Source organism: Dendropsophus ebraccatus, chromosome 1 (assembly GCF_027789765.1).
Source record: "Dendropsophus ebraccatus isolate aDenEbr1 chromosome 1, aDenEbr1.pat, whole genome shotgun sequence".
Taxonomy (NCBI): Eukaryota; Metazoa; Chordata; class Amphibia; order Anura; family Hylidae; genus Dendropsophus; species Dendropsophus ebraccatus.
Window position 1 is genome coordinate 204,726,075 of NC_091454.1, and position 27,583 is coordinate 204,753,657.

At 43.2% G+C, this 27,583-nt stretch overlaps 1 protein-coding gene across 4 annotated transcripts in view; it reads right to left on the reverse strand.

The window, feature by feature from the left end:
- Positions 1 to 4,801: 4,801 nt before the first annotated feature.
- The window catches only part of LOC138767633 (CD209 antigen-like protein C), a 33,859-nt gene continuing 11,077 nt past the window's right edge, over positions 4,802 to 27,583 (reverse strand). For 3 of the 4 annotated variants that reach the window (XM_069945275.1, XM_069945284.1, XM_069945292.1), the window contains 5 exons: positions 25,891 to 25,938; positions 25,302 to 25,355; positions 24,636 to 24,787; positions 16,961 to 17,073; positions 4,802 to 5,123 (listed from right to left, as the gene is read on the reverse strand). In XM_069945275.1, the coding sequence (XP_069801376.1) occupies positions 5,003 to 5,123; positions 16,961 to 17,073; positions 24,636 to 24,787; positions 25,302 to 25,355; positions 25,891 to 25,938 (488 nt within the window). In that variant the 3' untranslated portion in view covers positions 4,802 to 5,002. The remainder of the gene's footprint in view (positions 5,124 to 16,960; positions 17,074 to 24,635; positions 24,788 to 25,301; positions 25,356 to 25,890; positions 25,939 to 27,583) is intronic. The other variant, XM_069945298.1, reaches the window with a different exon arrangement.

The window sequence follows — 27,583 nt, forward strand, 5'->3', positions numbered from 1 at the left end:
TTCAAGTGTCACTGGGAACCTGTGCATGTAAAATATGTATAGATCTATATTTCCTCAAAACACGAGAGACACCAAGGGAAGTGAGGAACTTTGAGAAGGCAACTGTTACTGTAAAATTAACCAAACTTTCTAAAATTAATGTAGAGTTAACACAATTTAAGTTACAGAGGTTAAACTTGAAAATTTAAACAGATGTATTTGGGTTTCACTGGAACAACTAGAATGAGCTATGGCTATTGGTGGCTATAATTGATTATATGTAACTACAACAACTGTAGGTGGCTATAATGGCTATAGGTGGCTATAAGGGTAATATGTAACTATAACAGCTATAGGTGGCTATAAAGGTAATATGTAAGTATAACGGCTATAGGTGGCTATAAGGGTAATATGAAACTATAATGGCTATATGTAACTATAATGGCTATAGGTGGCTATAAAGGTAATATGTAAGTATAACGGCTATAGGTGGCTATAAGGGTAATATGTAACTATAATGGCTATAGGTGGCTATAAGGGTAATATGTAACTATAACGGCTATAGGTGGCTATAAGGGTAATATGTAACTATAATGGCTATATGTAACTATAATGGCTATAGGTGGCTATAAGGGTAATATGTAACTATAACGGCTATAGGTGGCTATAAGGGTAATATGTAACTATAATGGCTATAGGTGGCTATAAGGGTAATATGTAACCATAACGGCTATAGGTGGCTTTAATGACTATTTGTAACCATAAAGGCTATAGGTGGTGATAATGGCTCTATATAACTACAGTATAACGGCTATAAGACCATTTCTAGCACTGGGTGAGGGTGAAACTGCCAGGAACCGACTACATGCAGGATGGGGGGGGCTGTGGCTCTAGCATCAGGCTCCCTGGCAGAGGTCTTGTCATTGGAAAGGACAGAGCTAATTTTTTGTTTCTGCGTTTTTGTTTTTCCTCCTTGTGTTTAAAAGGCCATAGCACTTGCATTTTTTCACCTAGAAACCCACATGAGCCCTTATTTTTTGCGTCACTAATTGTACTTTGCAATGGAAGACTTAACTTTTGCATAAAATATGCTGCAAAACCAGATAAAAATGTAATTTGTGGTGAAATTGAAAAAAAAAACGCAATTCTTTTTCTTAGTTTTTTTTTCCGTTTTTACGCCGTTTGTCAAAACTATGGTAAAACTGACATGTTATCCATGTTCCTCAAGTTGGTACGATTAAAACGATATGCAACTTGCATAACTTTTATATTATTTGATGGCTTTTAAAAAAATAAAACCTTCTATAGAAAAAAAGTTCCTTAAAATTGCTCTATTCCCATGCTTACGCTTACGCTTTTATCCTTTGGTCTATGGGGATGATTGAGGTGTAATTTTTTGCGCCATGAGGTGTTCTTTCTATCGGTACCTTGATTGCATATTTTCAACTTTTTGATCGCTTTTCATTACAATGTTTCTGGATTTGATGCAAACAAAAGTGCGCAATTTTTGCACTTTGGCGAGTCTTTGCGCTTACGCCGTTTACTGTGCAAGATCAGGGATGTGATAAATTAATAGTTTGCGCGATTACGCACGCGCCGATACCAAACATGTTTATTTTTTATTTTTTTATTTAGATAATGGGAAAAGGGGGGGTGATTTAAACTCTTATTAGGGAAGGGGGCTTTTTTCTATTAGTAAAGACATTTTTTTCACTTTTACATCAATTAGAAGTCTCATAGAGATCAGTGTAGCTGTATAACACAGCACCGATTCATGAGATCAGTGCTCTATTGCTATGGTCTGCTGCAGACCATTGCAATAGAATACCGAGCCAGGATCAGTGTCATTCTGACGCTGAGGCTTTGCCCGGTAAGACCAAGGGATCCCCCCTCCGCGTTCGCATTGCGCGCGGGGGGGGGGGGGGATCCCGCCACTAGACACCAGGGATGGGCTGCAAATTACACTGTTAGATGCAACTGTCATGTTTGACAGCTGCATTTAACTGTGTTAATTGGCGGGAGTGGTGATCGGCCCGCTCCCGCTAATAGCCGCGGTCTCAAACTGCAGATAGCAGTCGGGATCGCGGCAGTTCAGAGCGGGGTCGCGGCGCGGCCCCCCTCTGAACTCCTCTTGCGGACATATGCCATACGGGTACGGCATATGTCCTTAAGAGGTTAAAGAGGACCTGTCACCCCCCGTGCCGGGGTGACAGGCTCCCAACCCCCAGTTAGATCCCCTTATACGTAACTCATCTCGCCGAGTCCCGCTGCCGGAGCCGGTCCAGGGACGGAGATATCCTGGTCAGAAGCCGGCACGCGCGCTCTGGAGAGAGGTCCGGCGTCCATAGAGAATGAATGGAGCCGTGCGCGCAGTGGCACTCGGCGGGATGAGGTATGTATAAGGGGATCTAACTGGGGGTCGGGAGCCTGTCACCCCGGCACGGGGGATGACAGGTCTCTTTTAAAGGACAACTCCGGCGGGATCTTAAAAAAAAACCCAAAAAACAGACACACACACACATACTCACCATCCCTACGGTGACAATGTGCACTTGAATCTCCCTCCACCCGCGACTCCCAATCAGGGCTGAGCAAGCTGGAAGGCATGTGATGCGGTCCAGTCAATGAAAAGGCTGCTGGTGCGCAAGTTCACCAGCAGCCTTTTCATGTCCCATTCACTTTAGCAGAAGACGCTGAGGAGGATGAACACCTGGCCCGCCCCCTGCTGTGACGACATCGTCACAAAATGGCACCCGGGAGAAGAGGACGGGGTCGACTGTAATCGGGTATGTATACTTTATTTCACTTCTGGGGGGGGGAATCGGGGGTCGGAAAGGGGGGATCGGGGCCAGACCGCTTATTTACACAACTTACAAAGTTATATAACTTTGTAATGTGTGTTAAATAAGCTAAAAAAGAAAAAAAACGCCTTTAAAGGGAACTTGTCACCATAACAATCATCATATTATAGAGCAGGAAGAACTGAAGAGATTGATATATATCTACTGTAAATGAGAAAGGATTAGGCATAACTTGTATACGGCACATAGTATACGCTCCGTCTGGGATCTCTAGCTTCGCCACAAACAACTGACATGTCAGTTTTTTGCGGTCGCTATTCATTAAATAGCAGCCGCAGAAAACCATGTCAGTGCACACTGTGAAGCAAGCGGCTCCGGACGTTCACTCTATAGTGTGGGGAGTTCAGATGCCGGCACGCACAAATGCGCCCGCATCAGAACACTGCGAATAAAAAGATCATCCGGCCAGTACTGCAGTACCGGCCGGGATGAACTTTTCAGAGACCGGCCGTTCCATGACCTAAGGAGTCTTGGAGAGACTGTAACCAAGGATTCTGCCCAAAACCCCCCATAAATTGTGGGCCCCCTGATAACCACGCCTTCTTTAACCCTGCTCCCACCCCACTAATCACCCTGTAAACTATGGACACTCATCTATACTAGAAGCAGGAAACCTTGGCTCTCCAGCTGTTGCACAACAACAACTCCTATTATGCCTGCACAGCCAAAGCTTTAGGGAATTGTAGTTTTGTAACAGCTGGAGGGCTGAAGGTTTCCCAACCCGGCTATATACCACATGCACTCCTCTATACCACATATATACACGAGCATAATTCGTTACAGGACCGCGCTTGTAATCCAAATCCACTCTTAAACCAAAGCAAATTTTCCCATAAGAAATTACTGAAATGCAAATGCAAAATTGGTTCCACACCCCAAAAATAATGATTTATTACTCTGAATAACATGTAAAACAGATGAAACAAACATTCAGAAACAGCAGAATATGTGATATTATAAGTACAGTATAGCAAATAGCATGTGGTGTATAATGTATAGTAACTGCATAAACCTGAAAAACAGCTGCAAGTTACTCTTAAACCAAGGTACCACTGTCTCTCTCTCTCTCTCTCTCCATATATATATATATATGTATATATATATATATATATATATATGCATTTATAGATCCTCATGTAAATTCATAACATTCACAAGACTTTAGAAAGTAATCCCTCAGGACCTTGTATCTCTCTCTATCCGCCACACTGTGTTCTGCTAATTTACACTGTCAAAAATTTCATAACTCATTTAACAACAGCCTCAACTATCTGGAAACACCCAAAAAATTACAATCATACACAAATCATAACTACATGTCACAGCATGATTACATTGGCCATCACTGCAGGCCCCTATAGACTTACCGCGGACCCAAAGAATAGACGGTATTTAGGAGCAATAGACAAAACCCATAAAACCTATACAATAAATATATATATATATATATATATATATATATATATATATATATATATACCCCTGTTGCCCCTGGCACCTGAGAGTCTCTCACCACAAGAAGCAGCAGAGCAGGGGGCAGCCTATCCTTACCAGCTGCTTCATAATCTCTCCCCGGCATGTCCTCCTCTATAAGCGCACATTTACACACTGCCACTCCTGATACTCGGCGACAAGCATGACCCACGTTACCCAGACATCCAACACTGCTGCTATCCTGTTTGGGGAGGGGGAACGGGGGTGTTGTGGAGGTCAGTAAGGTGAGGTCGGCATGGGGGTGATTAACCAGCCCTGAGCAGGTGTGTACACAGCGGGATTGCAATGGGGGCAATTTCTCTGGGCCCCCTGGAGCTAGATGCCCCGGTCGGTAGCCCAGATTGCCCTCATTTTAATCCGACCTATGATACCAGCCTTAGGTTTGTAGGCAGTATAATCCTGGCAACCGGTCTCAAAAGTTTATAACTTTTTTTTTTTTATTCCAATGATCTTCATACTGCTACAGAAACGGTAAATAAATGTGATATGTTTATTCCCTGATTATTAGTTTTATATATCCTTGGTATCGGGGTGTAGCTGTAGGGGGTGTAGAGGTAGCTGTCATTTTTAGCACATGGCAGGTGGGGTCCTGGATACAGACTTTGCAATAGGGCCCAGGAGCTCCATGTTATATCGCTGCTCAGCATAGACTGGATCTTTGTAGGTTCTTATTTCTTACAAATGTAATCCAACTTCTCAGTACAGTGTATATCATTCCAGGGTCCGGATTTGGTTTCTGCACAGTGTTCATTATTCTGGTAATTGTCAGGCTGATTGTTTATCCAGTTGCTGATAATGGATGAATGAGAAGAAACAAGTGTAAGAAGTATAATATAAGCCAATGGATTGAAAAATACTAAAGATATAGAAGGTTTAATGCGACTCTGTACCCATAATCTGACCCCCCCAAACCGCTTGTACCTTCAGATAGCTGCTTTTAATCCAAGATCTGTCCTGGGGTCCGTTTGGCAGGTGATGCAGTTATTGTCCTAAATAACAAGTTTTAAACTTGCAGCCCGTGACAAACGGGAGTATCTGTGCCCTAACTTTGCACCAGTCCCTCTGTCCGTCCTCCATACCCTCTTCATCATTAGAAATGCTCCAGGCAGATTGCCTCCTATTCCTCACCTGTGTCAGCCCAGCACATGGGCTGGATCATTAAGGCACCTGTGCAATGTTTAGCATGGAGAAAATGTGGTGAGGAGGGGCAGAGGGACGGTGCAAAGTTAGGGCAAAGATACTCCCGTTTGGCACGGGCTGCAAGTTTAAAAGTTGTTTTTTAGGACAATAGCTGCATCACCTGCCAAACAGACCCCAGGACAGATCTTGGATTATATAATCACAGAGTAGTTCAGACTGTAATATCTGACTATATCCGGAACCCTCAAAAGATAAATACTAATCACAGTTAGGATCCTATTAAAATTTAACCTTTATTAATTATTAATGATAAAAGATACTCACACCACAAGTGTGCACAACAACAACCTCCACCATAATATTAACGGACCCGAAGTCCACACGCCTAAAATATATAAACGTAACCTATATGCACGCAGATAAGCACAATAAAGTAAGTACTTGGACAATCTATAAATAAATAGAAAACAAAGTCATGTAAACCATCTTACTAAAGTGCATGCGTCATACATAGGCTATCTATTATCAGGAGCAGATCCTTATATACGGATAGGTGGTGGGAGTACCAATCCCTATAGCTCCCTATAGGTGCACCACACTACCCCTGCTCGCTCAGGGTGTAGCGGGGTGATCGCCCTAGAAAGGGCGGCCCCTGCCCCGTACTACCCCTAACGCCACTCACCCTACAGTATCCCTTCCTAGATACACTCCCGACACCAGTGTTTCGTACTGATACTCATCAGGGGGGTTTTTCGTATTCGGACAGGGTGGGCAATGTAACAAAATACAACGTAATGTGGCTCAAGCAGTTGATCCAAATAGGTTAGGATCACTGCACTCACGTGGCCCAATGGCCTCCGGTAACGGGCGGCGATGAATATGCGGCTCCTGTCCACCTTCCCACAGTATGGAGATTCAAATACCTCGCGGTCCGACATGCACCCACTGCGTCACTTCCTACTTCCGGTCCTATGGAACGCAACATGCGCTCCAAGCCGTCACTTCCGGAGTGCCGTCAGCTCAATAGTCATGTGATCGCTGTTGCTAAGCGACCGTGCAAACAATCGCTCTCAAGATTTAACAACTAGAGATTTACATGGAAAAGTTACCCACCGCATGTTACAGACACCGACTAACTTCTTGGGCTAAACTATATACAACATATTATAATGACAACCTAACAGCATACTTTATAGTGACAGGTAATCTATACATATTTACAGGAGTAACAGAAGATAAAAGAAACAGAAAAGGGGGAGGCGAGAGGGGGCGCAGTATATCAGAAAGCACCATTCCCACAGAGGTTGGGGTATTTCATCAAGGATAAAAACTATATTACATATGCTCAACAGCCAAATCGCTTATTATAAAAAGCAAGCATAAGTTAGTTGCTCATTTAGACCACTGGGAAAGACTGTGCACATCCGGAATATCCACTCCGTTTCGCGCTGGAGTATAAGTCTGTCCCAGTTGCCGCCACGAACAGGAGGTTTCACCAATTCCAGACCTTGGAACTTAATGCAGTCAGTGTGTCCTGCATGAACCGTATTAACATGTCGCGCAATGGGTTTATCGACCTGGTTTCTGATATCACATATATGCTCACCAATGCGACGACGAAACTCCCGGATTGTTTTGCCGATATATTCCAAACCACAGATACATGTGGCCTTATACACAATCCCTTTGGTTCTGCAGTTGATGTAATCCCGCATTAGATATTCTTTACCAGTCACATTGCTTTTCACCACTTTACTAACCTCTATGTAGGTACAGGCTACACATCCACTGCATTTAAAAGTACCCACTATTTTCCTTTCTAGCCAGGTACCTTGGGATTTCGGGGGAATGTAATGACTTTTAACCAGTCTATCACGTAGACTCCGCCCCCTTCTGAAAGTGATTTGGGGCCTATCACTGATCGTTTCTCTAATATCCGGATCTAGGAGGAGGATACCCCAGTGCCTTTCAAGCACCTTCCGGACCTCACTGGATGCGGCATCAAATGTGCCTATGACTCTGGTTACACTCTTAGGTTCTTGCTTTTTTTGGGGGATCAGTAGTTCTTCCCTTCTGAAGTTACCAGCCGCCTGATACGCTTTTCTAAGGACTTGATCTGGGTATCCCCTTTCCTTGAATCTTTCTCTTAGGACGGTTGCCTGTCTCCGGTATTCAATGGGGTTGGAGCAATTACGTTTAACTCTTAAATATTGTCCCCGTGGTATCCCTAGTTTTAAAGGTTTTGGATGGTGACTGTCCCATGTGAGCAATGCATTGGTGGCAGTAGATTTCCTAAATATGGTGGTTTCAATCTTACCGCTCACTCCCCTCTGTATGAGAAGGTCTAGGAATGGCAACTGTGTTTTTTCTATTTCAAAAGTAAATTTTAGTCCAATTACATTACTATTGAGTAGGTCCACAAACTGTACAAATTCCTCTCTACTGCCATTCCATATCAGAAATATGTCGTCTATGTACCTTGCCCATAATCCCACATACTGTACAAGATGGGATTGTAGTTCACCAAAAACAAGTTCTTCCTCCCACCAGCCCAGGTAGAGGTTAGCGAAAGTGGGGGCACACGGGCTCCCCATCGCCACCCCCCTGAGCTGGTGGTACATCTTGTGATTAAAGAGGAAGAAATTATGGGCAAGGACATATTCGGTTAACTCCAGGATAAATTGATTGTGTGCCTGAAACTGACACCCACGAGATCTCAGGAAAAATTCCACAGCTCTTAGACCTGGTCCGTGTGGTATGGACGAATACAATGCCTCAACATCAATAGATGCCAACCATGCATGCTCATCCAATGTAATGTCCTCTATTTTTAATAACAGATCCATGGAGTCACGAGTATATGAGGCTAAACCAGTTACAAAGGACCGCAACACCTTGTCAATGTATATACCAGCATTCTGAGATATGCTGTTGATGCCCGACACAATGGGGCGACCTTTAAGGGGATGGGTACCTTTATGTAGCTTAGGCATGGCATAAAAAGTCGCTTTTACTGGGAATTTCGGGATCAGAAACGATCTCTCCTCTTCCCCTACTAGCCCCTTCTCAAAAGCTCTATCAACCACTCCCTTAAGTTCTTTAAGGAAGGCTACAGTTGGATCTTTACTGAGCACCGCATAACACTCTCGGTCGTCCAACAGCCTCATACACATATCCCTATATTGGGACGAGTCCATCACCACCACATTACCACCCTTATCAGATGGCTTGATGATGATGGACTCGTCCCCCTCCAGGCTCAAAGGAGGTTGTTGTTGTGCACACTTGTGGTGTGAGTATCTTTTATCATTAATAATTAATAAAGGTTAAATTTTAATAGGATCCTAACTGTGATTAGTATTTATCTTTTGAGGGTTCCGGATATAGTCAGATATTACAGTCTGAACTACTCTGTGATTATATGCTTTAAACCGTTTGGGAGATGGCAGGTTTCCTGCGCAGTGGAATGAACACTGATTCATGGGCTGAGGAGGTTTCAGATGTGTTCTCTGAGAAACTTCTGGTACAAAAGAAATATACCCCCTCGTTTAAGGGAGCTTTCAGAGAACTAACTCGTGTATATAAGGAGCACTCCACCTCATGGTGGGAGGTGCAGAGCCTTGAGAACTACATTAAGAACAAAATTGTTCCTAGGGGCTTAAGAATTAACCTAGTGCCAGCTACACGTAGTAGGGGGCCCGGATTGATGCAGAAGTGGGAACAAGAGGCGACCGATAGTTCGCTACGTTTTATGAAACTTCTGCTAGATGAGGAGAAGAAAAACCTAGAACAAATAAAAGGAAGACTAAGTGATCAGGTGGAAGTTGCTGAGGGCTTTTCAGGTGAATCGGAGTTCGCTGCACAAGAACTACAACTGAAAAATACGATTGAGCGATATCAGTTTCACCTGAAAGAAAGAAAACATAAACAATATATAAGGGACTCTCAGGACTTCAAAGACAATCGGGCATATACGTTCTTGCCTAAGGGCCCCCCTAAAGCATCTGAGGCTGAAGCTTCGTCAACTGACACTGAGCTATCTGACAGTGACAGAGAGACTAAGAGAGGTGGTTATAGGGGTGGCAGGGGTAGGGGGAGACAGAGAGGAGGGGGAAGAGGAAGAGGGGGACGCACTGGACAATACAATATAGAAGAGGGACGTTTTTTAGACAGGGTCCCTGCAGAGACAGGCTATCCACTTCGCAATCGCAACAGACACTAGATTCACAGGATAGACTACAAGTAGTCAATCTATCCTCCAGAACCCTAACTGAGACCGAAATGTGTGTGTTAAGTAAGGGGCTTTCTTTTGTTCCAACAACAAAGTACAACCATTTTAACTGGACACGCGATATCAACTTGTTTGCACGTAAGATTAGATGGCATAAATACTATCAGATTCAGGCCAGAAAAAGGAGCGAGGAGCTTGGTATACCACAGGACACCCTGGCGGGGGTGGAGATACTCACTTCCTTACTATCAGAAGGTGAGAGGACACAAGGCTTAGGACCATTCACTGAATTAAAGCCTAAGAGTACTAAGATGCCACCTCCTTTTGGTGACATATCATGTATTGATGTGTTTGCTGAAATGGTTACCAAAGATTTACAATCCTTGGAGGATATGAAATATCAGAGTAACTGTAGCCACACCGAGATGGAGGCTATTTTGAGCCTGGAGGGGGACGAGTCCATCATCATCAAGCCATCTGATAAGGGTGGTAATGTGGTGGTGATGGACTCGTCCCAATATAGGGATATGTGTATGAGGCTGTTGGACGACCGAGAGTGTTATGCGGTGCTCAGTAAAGATCCAACTGTAGCCTTCCTTAAAGAACTTAAGGGAGTGGTTGATAGAGCTTTTGAGAAGGGGCTAGTAGGGGAAGAGGAGAGATCGTTTCTGATCCCGAAATTCCCAGTAAAAGCGACTTTTTATGCCATGCCTAAGCTACATAAAGGTACCCATCCCCTTAAAGGTCGCCCCATTGTGTCGGGCATCAACAGCATATCTCAGAATGCTGGTATATACATTGACAAGGTGTTGCGGTCCTTTGTAACTGGTTTAGCCTCATATACTCGTGACTCCATGGATCTGTTATTAAAAATAGAGGACATTACATTGGATGAGCATGCATGGTTGGCATCTATTGATGTTGAGGCATTGTATTCGTCCATACCACACGGACCAGGTCTAAGAGCTGTGGAATTTTTCCTGAGATCTCGTGGGTGTCAGTTTCAGGCACACAATCAATTTATCCTGGAGTTAACCGAATATGTCCTTGCCCATAATTTCTTCCTCTTTAATCACAAGATGTACCACCAGCTCAGGGGGGTGGCGATGGGGAGCCCGTGTGCCCCCACTTTCGCTAACCTCTACCTGGGCTGGTGGGAGGAAGAACTTGTTTTTGGTGAACTACAATCCCATCTTGTACAGTATGTGGGATTATGGGCAAGGTACATAGACGACATATTTCTGATATGGAATGGCAGTAGAGAGGAATTTGTACAGTTTGTGGACCTACTCAATAGTAATGTAATTGGACTAAAATTTACTTTTGAAATAGAAAAAACACAGTTGCCATTCCTAGACCTTCTCATACAAAGGGGAGTGAGCGGTAAGATTGAAACCACCATATTTAGGAAATCTACTGCCACCAATGCATTGCTCACATGGGACAGTCACCATCCAAAACCTTTAAAACTAGGGATACCACGGGGACAATATTTAAGAGTTAAACGTAATTGCTCCAACCCCATTGAATACCGGAGACAGGCAACCGTCCTAAGAGAAAGATTCAAGGAAAGGGGATACCCAGATCAAGTCCTTAGAAAAGCGTATCAGGCGGCTGGTAACTTCAGAAGGGAAGAACTACTGATCCCCAAAAAAAAGCAAGAACCTAAGAGTGTAACCAGAGTCATAGGCACATTTGATGCCGCATCCAGTGAGGTCCGGAAGGTGCTTGAAAGGCACTGGGGTATCCTCCTCCTAGATCCGGATATTAGAGAAACGATCAGTGATAGGCCCCAAATCACTTTCAGAAGGGGGCGGAGTCTACGTGATAGACTGGTTAAAAGTCATTACATTCCCCCGAAATCCCAAGGTACCTGGCTAGAAAGGAAAATAGTGGGTACTTTTAAATGCAGTGGATGTGTAGCCTGTACCTACATAGAGGTTAGTAAAGTGGTGAAAAGCAATGTGACTGGTAAAGAATATCTAATGCGGGATTACATCAACTGCAGAACCAAAGGGATTGTGTATAAGGCCACATGTATCTGTGGTTTGGAATATATCGGCAAAACAATCCGGGAGTTTCGTCGTCGCATTGGTGAGCATATATGTGATATCAGAAACCAGGTCGATAAACCCATTGCGCGACATGTTAATACGGTTCATGCAGGACACACTGACTGCATTAAGTTCCAAGGTCTGGAATTGGTGAAACCTCCTGTTCGTGGCGGCAACTGGGACAGACTTATACTCCAGCGCGAAACGGAGTGGATATTCCGGATGTGCACAGTCTTTCCCAGTGGTCTAAATGAGCAACTAACTTATGCTTGCTTTTTATAATAAGCGATTTGGCTGTTGAGCATATGTAATATAGTTTTTATCCTTGATGAAATACCCCAACCTCTGTGGGAATGGTGCTTTCTGATATACTGCGCCCCCTCTCGCCTCCCCCTTTTCTGTTTCTTTTATCTTCTGTTACTCCTGTAAATATGTATAGATTACCTGTCACTATAAAGTATGCTGTTAGGTTGTCATTATAATATGTTGTATATAGTTTAGCCCAAGAAGTTAGTCGGTGTCTGTAACATGCGGTGGGTAACTTTTCCATGTAAATCTCTAGTTGTTAAATCTTGAGAGCGATTGTTTGCACGGTCGCTTAGCAACAGCGATCACATGACTATTGAGCTGACGGCACTCCGGAAGTGACGGCTTGGAGCGCATGTTGCGTTCCATAGGACCGGAAGTAGGAAGTGACGCAGTGGGTGCATGTCGGACCGCGAGGTATTTGAATCTCCATACTGTGGGAAGGTGGACAGGAGCCGCATATTCATCGCCGCCCGTTACCGGAGGCCATTGGGCCACGTGAGTGCAGTGATCCTAACCTATTTGGATCAACTGCTTGAGCCACATTACGTTGTATTTTGTTACATTGCCCACCCTGTCCGAATACGAAAAACCCCCCTGATGAGTATCAGTACGAAACACTGGTGTCGGGAGTGTATCTAGGAAGGGATACTGTAGGGTGAGTGGCGTTAGGGGTAGTACGGGGCAGGGGCCGCCCTTTCTAGGGCGATCACCCCGCTACACCCTGAGCGAGCAGGGGTAGTGTGGTGCACCTATAGGGAGCTATAGGGATTGTTACTCCCACCACCTATCCGTATATAAGGATCTGCTCCTGATAATAGATAGCCTATGTATGACGCATGCACTTTAGTAAGATGGTTTACATGACTTTGTTTTCTATTTATTTATAGATTGTCCAAGTACTTACTTTATTGTGCTTATCTGCGTGCATATAGGTTACGTTTATATATTTTAGGCGTGTGGACTTCGGGTCCGTTAATATTATGGTGGAGGTTGTTGTTGTGCACACTTGTGGTGTGAGTATCTTTTATCATTAATAATTAATAAAGGTTAAATTTTAATAGGATCCTAACTGTGATTAGTACAGATCTTGGATTAAAAGCAGCTATCCGAAGGTACAAGTGGTTTGGGGGAGGGGGGTAGATTGTGGGTACAGAGTCACTTTAATAATCATTACAGACTGGTTCAGGCTTGACTGATCAGTCTATACATTGTTATGTCAGCTATTAGACCAATAACATATACACTGCATCTATTCGGACATGTGTGGTGTCATATCCTGTTACATAGGTGTCACAATGGGTCTCTGGTTGCAGATCAAGTCATACAGAAGCAATGAGGCCAGTTGAAGTGGCTGCCTTAAAGGGGTTTTCCAAATTTAATTTATTTGTCCCCCATCCACAAGAGGAAGAGGAGATGCCAGGGAAGTTATTTACAGGGAGGTAGATGCCTTCTTATGGTTCACCTTAAGCAGCAGAGAGGCTTGATTCTCTCCTGTTTAGAATCATACATCAGGACATGGTGGGCCATCTCAGGTGACAAGGCGTGTGGTGTCAACCAGCGAGAAAAAGCATCCCATTGTAATCATTCCTACAAGGACCTCTTTGCTCTAAGGTGGAGATGTATCAAACAAGGTGTAAAGTGAAACTGGATCAGTCGTCCCTAGCAACCAATCAGATTCCACCTTTCATTCCTCACAGACTTGGCGGAGCGGCGACGTCTTTAGCACGCTGCGTAAGCGCAGTACATCAGAGTCTTCTACTGCCATACTGCGCATGCGCTGCGTGCTAGAGATGTCGCCGTGCCGCCGATGTGGAACGCAGGTCTTTAATCATGCCCCTCCGGACGTGATTGCAGCGCTCACAACCGCCCAGGACCCTGCCTAGCTATGCCCAAGACTGTGACTACATATGCCCACTGTGACTACTTACAGCTAATTACCATACAGCGTGGGACTTCAGAAATGTAAGATTATGGCGTTAACAAGGAGGGCACAGAGGGTACAAGGGTATGTTTGTGAAGCGTGCTGGGTGATGTACCAGCACGTTTCCTTATCATTAGGGGCATATTCAGCGTGACTGGTTCCCTTTAAGGGCAGTGATTTCTGACACCTCACAATGAGTCACCAGTGCAGCCAGACAGCAGGGAAAGCTAATTGTATGCTGGGCTGTATATATAATTGTATGCTGGGCTGTATATATAATTGTATGCTGGGCTGTATATATAATTGTATGCTGGGCTGTATATATAATTGTATGCTGGGCTGTATATATAATTGTATGCTGGGCTGTATATATAATTGTATGCTGGGCTGTATATATAATTGTATGCTGGGCTGTATATATAATTGTATGCTGGGCTGTATATATAATTGTATGCTGGGCTGTATATATAATTGTATGCTGGGCTGTATATATAATTGTATGCTGGGCTATATATATATAATGGTGTGCTGGGTTGTATATATAATTGTATGCTGGGCTGTATATATAATTGTATGCTGGGCTGTATATATAATGGTATGCTGGGCTGTATATATAATGGTGTGCTGGGCTGTATATATAATTGTATGCTGGGCTGTTTATATAATTGTATGCTGGGCTGTATATATAATTGTATGCTGGGCTGTATATATAATGGTGTGCTGGGTTGTATATATAATTGTATGCTGGGCTGTATATATAATGGTGTGCTGGGCTGTATATATAATTGTATGCTGGGCTGTATATATAATTGTATGCTGGGCTGTATATATAATTGTATGCTGGGCTGTATATATAATGGTGTGCTGGGTTGTATATATAATTGTATGCTGGGCTGTATATATAATTGTATGCTGGGCTGTATATATAATTGTATGCTGGGCTGTATATATAATGGTATGCTGGGCTGTATATATAATGGTGTGCTGGGCTGTATATACAATGGTATGCTGGGCTGTATAGCTAGAGGTATAACCAGTAGGAAGAAGGAGATTGTGATCCCGCTGTATAAAGCTCTATTGACATCAAATCTAGACTACTGGCTCAGATTTATGAATCTGTAGACAAAAACTGTTGAATTTTCCCAATAGCAACCAAACACAGCTCAGGTTTCAATTTACCAGAGCACACTAAGATATGAAACCTGTTCTGTTTGTTATAGCCAGACATGTGTACTCAGACCAGGACTGCTTTATACAATAATGCCAGCATTTACTCTTTAGTGGAATTTAAATATATGTTAAAGTGTCACTGTCATTTAATTTATTTATTTATTTTTTTTTTTTCAGAAATCAATAGTACAGGTAATTTTAAGAAACTTTGTAATTGGGTTTATTAGCCGAAAAAAAGCATTTTTATCATGAGAAAGCAGTTTTAAGCTCTTTCCCCCGTCTTCATTGTTCTCTATGGAAAGGGGAGGGGTGGAGGGAGATGAGCCACCAAAACAGGACAACAAAGAGTTCATTTACAGCTACATCACTGGGCTATCTCCTCTGACAGTCAGCACTGACCTCTCTGACCTCTGAATAGAGGCTTTCACACAGAGAGAGGTGGGGGCCTTTTTGAATGCAGATAATGGCATATTTGCCTAATAAACCCAACTACAAAGTTTCTTAAAATCGCCTGTACTTGTGATTTCTGCAAAAAAAAATTAAAATAAATAAAAAATATGACAGTGACACTTTAAACAACTAAACAGGTTTTAGGAGGGAAGTGTTATTGTAAATGTAATAGATTGTTTTAACAAACTTCCAGCTTATGTGGTAGGTAAATCTACAGTAAGTGAATGCAAACCTGCCTGGTATATACATACATCTATCCTAAGATAATAAAAAAAGAAATAATATAATGGAGCAGTTGGGATTTTTCTGTCGACAATCTATGCTTTTATGTAGTTACATTATGCTTGAAAATGTAAATGACCATTTTAAAGGAGAACTCCAGGGTAGTCGGGGGCGGAAAGTGCCTCCTGCAGTTCCCGCTCCTGCAACATCACAACATGGCTCAGAAATGCCCAGTCAGTTAGTCAGTCAGTGGCATACCTTCGTCATCACAAATTCCTTCAGGGTTGTGATGACACTGGAATCCAGTAGAAACATAAGACCGGATTTAAAAATGTAATAAAAACATTGTAACAAGAAATATAAGACCGGGGGCTGAGATAGAGCTGGTGACGTTGGCCTGCAGCAGCTTGGGGACAGGTAAGTATGACTTCTTTATTATATTCCCACCACCCTCTGCCCATTCTAGATTTTTACTTTTCCCCACAGTTCTCCTTTAACATTGGGTAGTTACTGACCAAACTTGTCTTTTTTTCTGTGTTCCAGATAGGGGGAGAGGCTGCCTCTACTTGGTCGTGCACTCCACCCATCCCACCCAGGTGGTACAATTTTTTTATTGCAGGTTGAAAGTGACTGTTCCACCAGGCCCAGGCTGAAGCACTGGAGGCGGGCCGATTCACCATTAGTGGGAAGAAACCCCAGCCCCTACATGATGTGGCTCCATTAGAAACAATGGAACCCTATCATAGAGGGGCTGGGACTTCTTCCCACTAAGGGTGGGTCGGCCCGCCTCCAGTGCTTCTGCCTGGGCCTGGTGGTACAGTCACTTTAAGACGGACCTTGCATGCCCAGAGCCATGGTGAGACCATAGTACAGTGTAGGGTCTGCCCCGATATGAGGCTACCTAATTGTGGTGGGGTGGTTTACACTGTTTGTAAATGGTAACCAAGAGCCTCATTATTTTTGTGGGAATTTTTAGCAGTTGGGGGGGCTGCTTTTAACTATTTTCATGTCTGTGGTGGGTCTGTATCTTTCCATTGCGGTGAGCTGTTGCATTTTTCTGGGTTTTTTTTAGTTACTATGTAGCTTTTTCTCCTAGATTGTCACATGACGCCTCCTGCTCGGAACTTACCTATAGGTGACTTTTGTCCCATCCAGCCACCTCCAGGTCTGAATGTTTTCTGGGTCTCGTCTGAGTCCGATCCAGTATCTCCTTTGACCTTTATATAATTTATTTAAAGTTTCCTAGGAAAATTAGTAACACAGATGACCAGGCCAATTTTTGCATTTTCGTTTTTTCCTCCTTGCCTACTCAGAGCTATAGCAGTGTTATTTCTCCATCTACAGGGCCATGTATGGGCTTGTTGTTTCAGGAGCACGGGTACTTTGTAATGGCTTCTTTCAATCTACCATAAAGTGAACGTTAAAACTGACATGTTATAGATGAGTAAGGCCAGTGGCGTAGCTACCATAGAGGCAGGGTAGGCAGCTGCTATCGGGCCCGTGCAGATGGGGGGCCCGGGCAATCTCTCTCTCTCTCTCTCTAAATATATATATACATACACACATACAGACTAATATATATATATATATATATATATATATATATATATATACTTTGTACTTTGTGTTGTGTGTGGGGGGGGGGGGCCTTACAATTTTTTCTTATAGGGCCCTGTGAATCCTAGCTAAGCCCCTGGGTATATACAGTACAAGGGACATAATATACAGTACACATCAGTATAGGTATATAACAGGACATTATGCACAGTACACATCAGTCTAGGTATATAACAGGGGACATTATATAAAGTACACATCAGTATAGGTATATAACAGGACATTATACACAGTACACATCAGTATAGGTATATAACAGGACATTATATACAGTACACATCAGTATAGGTTTATACAAGGGACATTATATACAGTACACATCAGTATAGGTATATACAAGGGACATTATATACAGTATAGGCAGCTGCTATCAGGCCCGTGCAGGTGGGGGCCCGGGGACTCTCCCTCCCTCTCTCTCTCTCTCTCTCTCTCTCTCTCTATCTCATATATATATATATATATATATATATATATATATATATATATAAGAGGGAAGAGACGGCACTCCGGAATGAAGTGATGGTGTACTTTATTCACCCAACACAAATATCAACATTTCGACTCTGCTCTAGAGTCTTTCTCAAGCTTGAGAAAGACTCTAGAGCAGAGTCGAAACGTTGCCATTTGTGTTGGGTGAATAAAGTACACCATCACTTCATTCCGGAGTGCCGTCTCTTCCCTCTTATATTACTACGTTGAAGGTACCTGGGGTCGGTTACCTGAGGCGTGCACCCTCAAGCTAGAAGCTTTTTGGACTGTAAGTCAACACAGTGCCGTTCTACCTCTCTATTGGTTTATATATATATATATATATATATATATATATATAGTACTTTGTGTTTTGCATGGGGGAGGGGGGGGCCTTACAATTTTTGGCTATAGGGCCCTGTGAATCCTAGCTACGCCCCTGAGTAAACCAGGTGATCTAAAAATAGTATTCTGGAATGTGAGAGGGCTGGGCTGACGGAAAAAGAGATATGCTGTGTTTGATATGGTGAGAAGACATCTACCTGCCATTATTTGTCTGATGGAGACCCACTCTCATAGTGATACAGTATTAAAGATCAAGAGGAGATGGGCTAGTCACAAGAATCATTCAACGTTTTAATCATTATCATCGGGAGTCTCAGTATATGTGCACAATAGGATCCCATTTACACTGCTTGAGGAAAAGATAGACAGTAGAGGTCGTTTAAATGAATTTGATCTGTGTTTATGTTCCTCCTCCCTTCTCCTTTCAGGTGTTTTCCGAGCTACTTTCCTTTATAGATAAGAAAGGGGCTATTCCGTAGGCTGGCTGGACGTGTGGCGATGTCTATACAGTGAGAAAGTGGCCTTCTCCTGTTACTCAGCTTCAGTAAACGCAAATTTTCATTTTTGATTTTTCGTTTTTCCCTCCTCCCCTTCTAAGAGCTCTAGCGCTTTCAGTTTTCAATCTACAGGCCATGTAAGTGCTTATTTGTTACAGGAATAGTTGTACTTTGTAATGGCGTCTTTCATTCTACCATAATATGTACGACGGAATCCCAAATATATTATTTATGAAGATATAAATAGGTGAAATCGTAAAAAAGAATGCAATATGGTAACGTTTGGGGGGTTCCTGTGTCTACGTAATGCACTATATGGTAACAGCGACATGATACTATTATTCCATAGGTCAGTCCAAACACAACCACAGGTTTAAACATATTTTCAAATTATTTTTTTTTATATTTTATTTTTTTTTAATGAAATCCCTTTTTTTTTTTTGCAATTAATTATTAATAAAATGGGACTATTGTGACGCTTATAATGGTTTTATTTTTTCACCTACGGGGTTGTATGTGGTGTCATTTTTTCCGCCATGATATCTAGTTTTTATTAATACCATATTTGTGAAGATCGGACGTTTTGATCACTTTTTATTAACTTTTTTTATATATAATGAAACACAAAATCGGTAATCCGCGCACTTTTTTCGCTCTTTTTGTTTACGTTGATGGCGCTTGTTATATTTTAATAGATTGCACAAAAACTCGCGCTACGGTATATTATATGTTTGTTTATTTATTTATTTTAATATGTTTTATTTATATAATGGGAAAGGGGGGTGATTTGAACTTTTATTGGGGGAGGGGTAGTGTAATAATGTTTTTAGTTTTTTACCTTTTTTTTCTACACATTTTAAGTCCCTTTGGGGGACTTGTACATTCATTTATTTGATTTCATATACTGATCATTGCTATGCCATAGGCATAGCATTGATCAGTGTGATAGGCAATCTGCTCATTGAGCCTGCCTGTGCAGGCTCAATGAGCAGATCACCGATCGGACCGCGCGGAGGAACGTGAGAGACCTCCTGCGGTCCGATACAGCGATCGGGACCCCCGCAGTCACACTGCGGGCGTCCCGATCGGTAAGTGACAGGGGACTTACACTTAAACACCACGGTCGTGCGTTAATGACACGCTTCAGCGCGATCGCTCACTGCAGCCGGTCCCCACCTCCCTAGATCAGGGTGTGCAGATACGCCCACGGTCGTTTGGGGACAGACTTCCAGGGCGTACCTGTACGCCCTAGGTCGTCTAGGGGTTAAGGGGACTATTATTAAGAAAAGTGAAATATATGAAAAAGAGGTTCCATAAACAGGAGGAGGAGATAAGGCAGAAGGTAATACTAGCAGAAGGTGAATATAACAGATCTCCCTAAGATGAGAATAGAATGGGTTTGGAGGAGTCCCAAAAGGCTATGACAAACTTTTTGCTGAATCGGGCACAGCAAAGGATGTTTTTCCAAGGTGGGAAATTTTTTGTGGAGGCAAGTGAATCAGGGAAGCTCCTGGCGGATATTGTAAGAGTCCAAGGGGAAAATAGAGGCAATAGATGAGGTGTTATATGAATTTTATTTTACACTTTATAAGATGGAAGAGGAACGCTCAGAAGAGGAGACAATTTGTGGTGTAAAGGGCAGTTTTGAGTTCTCCCCATTATGTGAGAACTCATATCTGTCAGAGTTCCGGTATAAAGTAGATTTACACTTTTGGAAGAGGAAAGCGTAAATATAAAATATTTTGACCATTTAGTTTTAGTTAGATTAGGCCATGATAAGAATTTTTGCAATATACATTAATAAGCTAAAATGAACAGTTTTTTAAATACATGAAGCTGAATGTGCTCTGAGCCATGTGTCTTCTTCTGTGTTTTTTGTGCAATCCTGCTTGACACTCCCCTCCCTGGAAATCTGTCCTGTGTAGCAGCTTTGTACATACTCAGCAGCATCAGATAACAGTCCTGACACAAACAGAAACCAAACCTCCCCCCCCCCCACCTATTTTACTCTCCCCCCCCTCACAGAGGTCACTTAGGGCCCTATTCCACGGGTCGAGCAGGTCCTGATCAACTATGTAATCGAGTGCTGATCTGCTAGATCGGCGCTCGTTTACCGGGCCTATTCCACAGCCCGACAATTGTTAGCGAGGGCTGCAGGGACATCGTTACCAATGTCCTTGCAGCCCTTGTTTCATACATTACCTGTCCAGACGCAGGTCTTCTCCTTCTCCTGGTCCCGCGCGGCAGCATCAGCTTCAGAGCGGCCTGACTGAATGGACAGAACGCTCAGCCAATCACTGGCCGCGGCAGTCCTGGCCAGTGATTGGCTGAGCGCTCTTTCAGCTCAGACAGGCCACTCCTTAGCTGCTGCGGCACGGGACCTGGAGAAGGAGAAGACCTGCAGCCTGGAGAGGTAATATATGATGTTTGTGAAATCGTTGGTCGCCCTCCGCGCCTGCTATTCAACGTAGCGATGTGCGGGTGACGACCAATGATTTTAGGTTTGAACCTAAATGAACAATCAGCCGATGACACGATCATCGGCTGATCGTTCTCTCTATTCCACGGAGCGATTATCGGACGAATAGGGCCGATTCAGCCGATTATCGCTCCGTGGAATAGGCCCCTTAGCAGAGATAATGTCCAGGGTGTTGTGTGTGGAGCAGCGCAGAGGAGGAGCTGGATGGAGGGACAAGTACCCAGTGCTTCAACCAAGAGGGACATGCCAGCCATGACTCGAATGTACTACATGAGGGAGTGTGGGTGAGTCAACACACTGCGGCTGGGCAACTGATTGGCCGGACGGGAGAGCAGGACGCTGGACCCGTGCAGCGAGGAGAGGTAATGTATGCTTACAGCGGGGGAGCCGGGCGGGAGCAGAAGGGGTTAAGGGCGGTAGAATTACATACGTTCAGACCGCAGCGAGTATATAGTGTGTGGGAACTGCCAGGACCTGCCGGACTCGCGAGAATCTCGCTGCGAGTCAGTTCGTGTGAATATACCCTGAGGGTGCGTTCACACCTACAGGATCCACAGCAGATCTGCAGCAGATCCGCAGCAGATTTGATGGTGCAGATTTGATGCTGTGTTCATTTATTTAAATGAAATCTGCGGATCTGCTGCGGATTCGCAGCAGAAAATCAGCTGCGGATCCGGTAAGTGTGAACGTACCCTTAGTCTGGATTTGAGCAAGTGAAATGCATGCTCAATTGGGTTAAGATCTGGTGATTGACTTGGCCATTGCAGAATGTTCCACTTTTTTGCACTCATGAACTCCTGGGTAGCTTTGGCTGTATGCTTGGGGTCATTGGCCATCTGTACTATGAAGCGCTGTCCGATCAACTTTGCAGCATTTGGCTGAATCTGGGCTGAAAGTATATCCCGGTACACTTCAGAATTCATCCGGCTACTCTTGTCTGCTGTTATATCATCAATAAACACAAGTGACCCAGTGCCATTGAAAGCCATGCATGCCCATGCCATCACGTTGCCTCCACCATGTTTTACAGAGGATGTGGTGTGCCTTGGATCATGTGCCGTTCCCTTTCTTCTCCAAACTTTTTTCTTCCCATCATTCTGGTACAGGTTGATCTTTGTCTCATCTGTCCATAGAATACTTTTCCAGAACTGAGTTGGCTTCTCGAGGTGTTTTTCGGCAAATGTAACTCTGGCCTGTCTATTTTTGGAATTGATGAATGGTTTGCATCTAGATGTGAACCCTTTGTATTTCATGGAGTCTTCTCTTTACTGTTGACTTAGAGACAGATACACCTACTTCCCTGAGAGTGTTCTGGACTTTAGTTGATGTTGTGAACGGGTTCTTCTTCACCAAAGAAAGTATGCGGCGATCATCCACCACTGTTGTCCGTGGACGCCCAGGCCTTTTTGAGTTCCCAAGCTCACCAGTCAATTCCTTTTTTCTCAGAATGTACCCAACTATTGATTTTGCTACTCCAAGCATGTCTGCTATCTCTCTGATGGATTTTTTTCTTTTTTTTCAGCCTCAGGATGTTCTGCTTCACCTCAATTGAGAGTTCCTTTGACCGCATGTTGTCTGGTCACAGCAACAGCTTCCAAATGCAAAACCACACACCTGGAATCAACCCCAGACCTTTTAACTACTTCATTGATTACAGGTTAATGAGGGAGACGCCTTCAGAGTTAATTGCAGCCCTTAAGGTGCGTTTACATGTAACGATTATCGTGCGAATTTGCGCGATAACAATCGAATTCGAACGATAATCGTACGTGTAAACGCAGCGAATGATCAAACGACGAACGAGAAAGTGTTCATTTTGATCTTTCAACATGTTATCAAATCGTCGTTCGTCGTTCACAGAAAATTCGCAGATCGTTCCGTGTGAACAGTCGTTCGCCGATTTAACCAATGTGTGAGATAGGCTTAAGCGATCGCAAAACGATTTTCCATACGATATATCGTACCGTCTAAACGCTGATTGTTATGGAAAAAAAAAATCGTTACTCCGACATCGTTAATCGTACGATCGGGCCAATTATCGTTTCGTGTAAACGCACCTTTATGGAGTCCATTGTCCAATTACTTTAGGTCCCTTGAAAAAGAGCAGTCTATGCATTACAGAGCTATGATTCCTAAACCCTTTCTCCGATTTGGATGTGGAAACTCTCATATTGCAGCTGGGAGTGTGCACTTTCAGCCCATATTATATATATAATTGTATTTCTGAACATGTTTTTGTAAACAGCTAAAATGACAAAACTTGTGTCACTGTCCAAATATTTCTGGCCCTAACTGTATAACATTCACTATCAGATGTCTGCAGCAGTTTCCCCCTACCTCCATGGCTGACATTATCCTACAGTGTTATGAGAGCAGATGACTGTATCTAGTCCCTAGTGTGATACCCTCTGCTGGGGCTCTGTATCTAATCTTACATTGTGATACTTTATGCTGGGGCTCTATCTAATCCTGCTATGTGTTATACATCTGCTAAGGTAATGCTCAGTGAATGGAGGGACCCAGCCAGGGAGATGAGGGACAGGCCACGCCCACTTTCAGTCAACCAGAAGAAAAATTGATTTATTCTTCTGAGCCAAACAACTGGGGATATCTCAGCAAGCACCTACACTATCAACGCCGTTTAGGGCTCTTTTTAAAGGGTAAAACACGGGCATTTTATTTGAGAAATTTCAATTTTTGGCTACTTAAATTATAGTTTCCCTTTAAGAATATAATACAGATAATTGAGGGGGAGGGTCTTATGTCATTTCAGTCAATAAAATGGCACTTTGGACTGACAGACTCACAGAAATTGTGGTACTTGCAGTTAAAAGATGCCTTTGATCACACAAATAACATGCAAATTTGGAGGATTGAGTCACACAATATTATGAATTATTTTTGAAGTATAGTTCAAGGGAAGATACACTTGAGAAGTATTTATTTGCAACTAATTAGAGAAAGAAGGAATTCACATTTAATGAGAATAAGGGATAGATGGGAGGATAAGATTGGAAGGGTAGAAGATTTGACTTGGAAGTTGGAGATGAGAAACACAGATCAGGGATCAATTAATACGTCACATAGGGTGGATTTGTTAAAAATGTTATTCACCAGTTAGTCTGTATAACATGTGATCGCGTGATCGCTGCTGCCCGTCATTGACCGTGAGTACCCGGCGGCTAATAGCACCTTCTTTAAAGTGAGCTAAGCTCCTGAGCTTGCTTTATAGAGCACCCTGGACCCTATTGCGTATCAGTACTTCATTGGTGATTTTGGGAACTGGTGCCCATGACGTAGCGGTTAGTCATGGGTCGTAACTAAGTTTCATTTCCATATGCTAGGGAATATGAGTAGACATTGATGTTACTTTGTTGTCTCCTGTATAGAGCTCTTACCGATTCAGCCTTGTCTTTTACCATTACCAGAATAGAGTTCATTTGATAGCATTTATCTCGGGCCTCATCCCAGGTTGTTTTTTCCTCAGACACATAATAACAAGAGGAGCCAATCCAACTCCAACCACCAAGCCATACAGGACAGATACTCTCTATGAAAACAGAATATACAGCAGTTAGGAATATTGTGGTATATTGCTCCTATAACTCCTCCAGTTTAATATGAAAAATTCAGGTCTGAGTTATCACCAATCCCTCTGCAGTGTCCCACAGCAACGTGTAGGGTTGGGTGTTGGCTAAATCTAAATAAACTAATTTCTGTATTATTTTGCTTTATTCTAATGCTGTTTATTACTGTTGATGCTTTTGTAACTATTTGAGGCTCAAACACCCAACACATACGGTAGGCTATCCACTTATTCAGCCTGTTAATCTTTTGTGTTATACCGACATCTAGTTTTAAGACTATGAGCCACATACTGTACATTACATTATCTATAGATTTCTAATGGGGAAAGTTCCAGAATAGGGAGGAGTCAGCTAGGACCCTGCACCGATAGGAACTACCGGAGATTAGATCACAGGGATAGGAGGCATGTGCTAGTCTGACCGAAGATACCCAACCAGACCAAACCCAGGAGCCTAACCCTTATTATTGTCTCTTACCCAAGGTCTTGTTAATAGATTTGACGTCCTGGAGGAAACGTTGCTTTACATTGTCTGCAATAAAGTTATAAAATTATGTTTAGTTATCGGAGAAATTTCATGAAGTTATAATAAGAAGCTTGGGTTTGGGAAGTATAATAAGTATATGCTGAAGGGGGAGATTTGTTAATACTGGCGTACCTGAACGTCAGCCTTACCCAAATACCCACCCCCATACTCCACAGATTTTTTGAAAGGTGCACACCTCTTAATAAATCTGGCCTATCTGAGTCTGCCTTTCAGGTAAATCAGGAGGAGGCCGCACGGAATCCACACCTTCCTGCACCCCATCAAGCGTATAGGGTCTATTTTGGCAAAAAAAGGGGGGGGGGGCTGGGTCCTCTGTTCAGGATCTGTTGGTCAGAATGCAGAACATGTACTGTGCAATTTGTTGAACACTAGGGACTCTCTAAGAAAGAGAACCCCTTTAAAAAAAAAAGGACTAATTCAAGGAAGTATGTGAATAAGGTTCATGGAGGATTTCAGAGATATGATAAAGTAAATTATATGTAAATTTGCTGAGAGCCTGAGACCCTTCTGAAGGACCCACCTAAATGTGTTTGCATATCTTCAAGGGTCATCCGCAACTGGTCACCTGCTGGAAATAAATTCAGATATCCTTTAATAAAACCACATTACTTCATTGATTAGTAAATAAGTTAAGTAAATGTCTGTCTTAACACGTTTCCATTGGCACCTTGTGGCCAAAAGTGATTACTACAGGTCTGAGCAATACAATACAGGGGAGCATAGAAACTAGGGATGGTCCGAACCAAGTTCGTACGGAGTTCGTACAAACCCGAACTATCCGCAATGATTACCGCTGTCTGCCTGCTTCGTGCAGCAGGCGGATCCAGTGGGAGGAACGCCTGGAAAACTGGTATACAGCCAGCAGCCATAGGCTGTATCCCAGTTTTCCAGGTGGTCCTCCCGCTGTATCCGCCCGCTGCACGGAGCGGGCAGACAGCGGTAATCCAATGCTGAGCGTTGGGGTTCAGCCGAACCTCGGCTGGTTCGGACCATCTCTAATAGAAACCTTCTAGAAAATACAGTAGTGGTACATTGGTTCTCGGACACTATACTTGTATGTAGCTCATGTGCTTTTTTCTGCATTGCCTACGAGATAGGAGAACGTTGTTCTCATCTGTCTTATCCTGGGGCTGTGACAAAAAACCTGCTCTGCCTATGCTGCCAGGATGTCATAGCAAATCTACCCTGGCAGCCACTTAGGCATTATGTACACATCCAGTAATCAAGCCCGCAATTGTGGATTTGCAATTGCGTACCTGAGAAAGTGCTGAATGATTTCTATTGAGCTATTCACATGATCAGTAGATTACGAGTACGCAATCTGATCAACAAAAAGAAAAAGACATGCCCCCCTTTTATTTATTTATTTGACGGATTCTCCCATAGAAGTCAATGGTATTTGCTATTTTTTTACGGATTGTAACCCATCTGTATCATTCACAAAAAGATGCGGATCTGCAACGAGCAAATTGGTTACATCTTTTTTTACCTGTAAACTAGTACAGTACAGATTTAAAAGCGCAAAAAAATAAGGATGCACAATATGTTTTTCTGGGTGGATTGGGGACGTTGATAGTGGAAAGAACATACAGGCCAGAAAAAATACTGGGCGTGTGCATAAAGCCTGGGGTTTTCAGAAGCCCTTTGACCGCAATGGCAACTAATCGGCACCCTGCATTTACATGGTAGGAGTGCTGATCAGTTCCAGGAATTAACCAGCGCACAGCGGCAGTCTAGATGCATTAGTCAGCATATACAGCGGCATCTAGATAGTATAATTACAAGCCATGAGGATTGGCTCTCCGCCCGTGACTGTCAGCTGCTGCATATGGACAACACCCTCTCCATACCTCAATAATGCCATTGTAGGTTAATGGTTAAAGTAATAATTCCTTCCATACTTGTTATTATCTATTAAGTCTCCTTCCTCCAGCGGTGAGCTGCTGCTTTCTGCTGAAGACATAAAAATCTGTGTGTGAGCTTTTCTCTCTGTCTCCCTCCTCCCCCCTCCCTTCTGAGACAGATTGTGTAAACAAGTCCCTGACTGGCTTTATCTGCAACATTGTAGCTTCTTTGTAATGCCGGGAGGGTTATTCTGAGGTCAAGTTGCTAATGAACTCACTGTGATTCTCCCTTTCAGCATTACAAAGAAGCTACAATGTTGCAGATAAAGCCAGTCAGGGACTTGTTTACATGAGCCGTCTCAGAAGAGG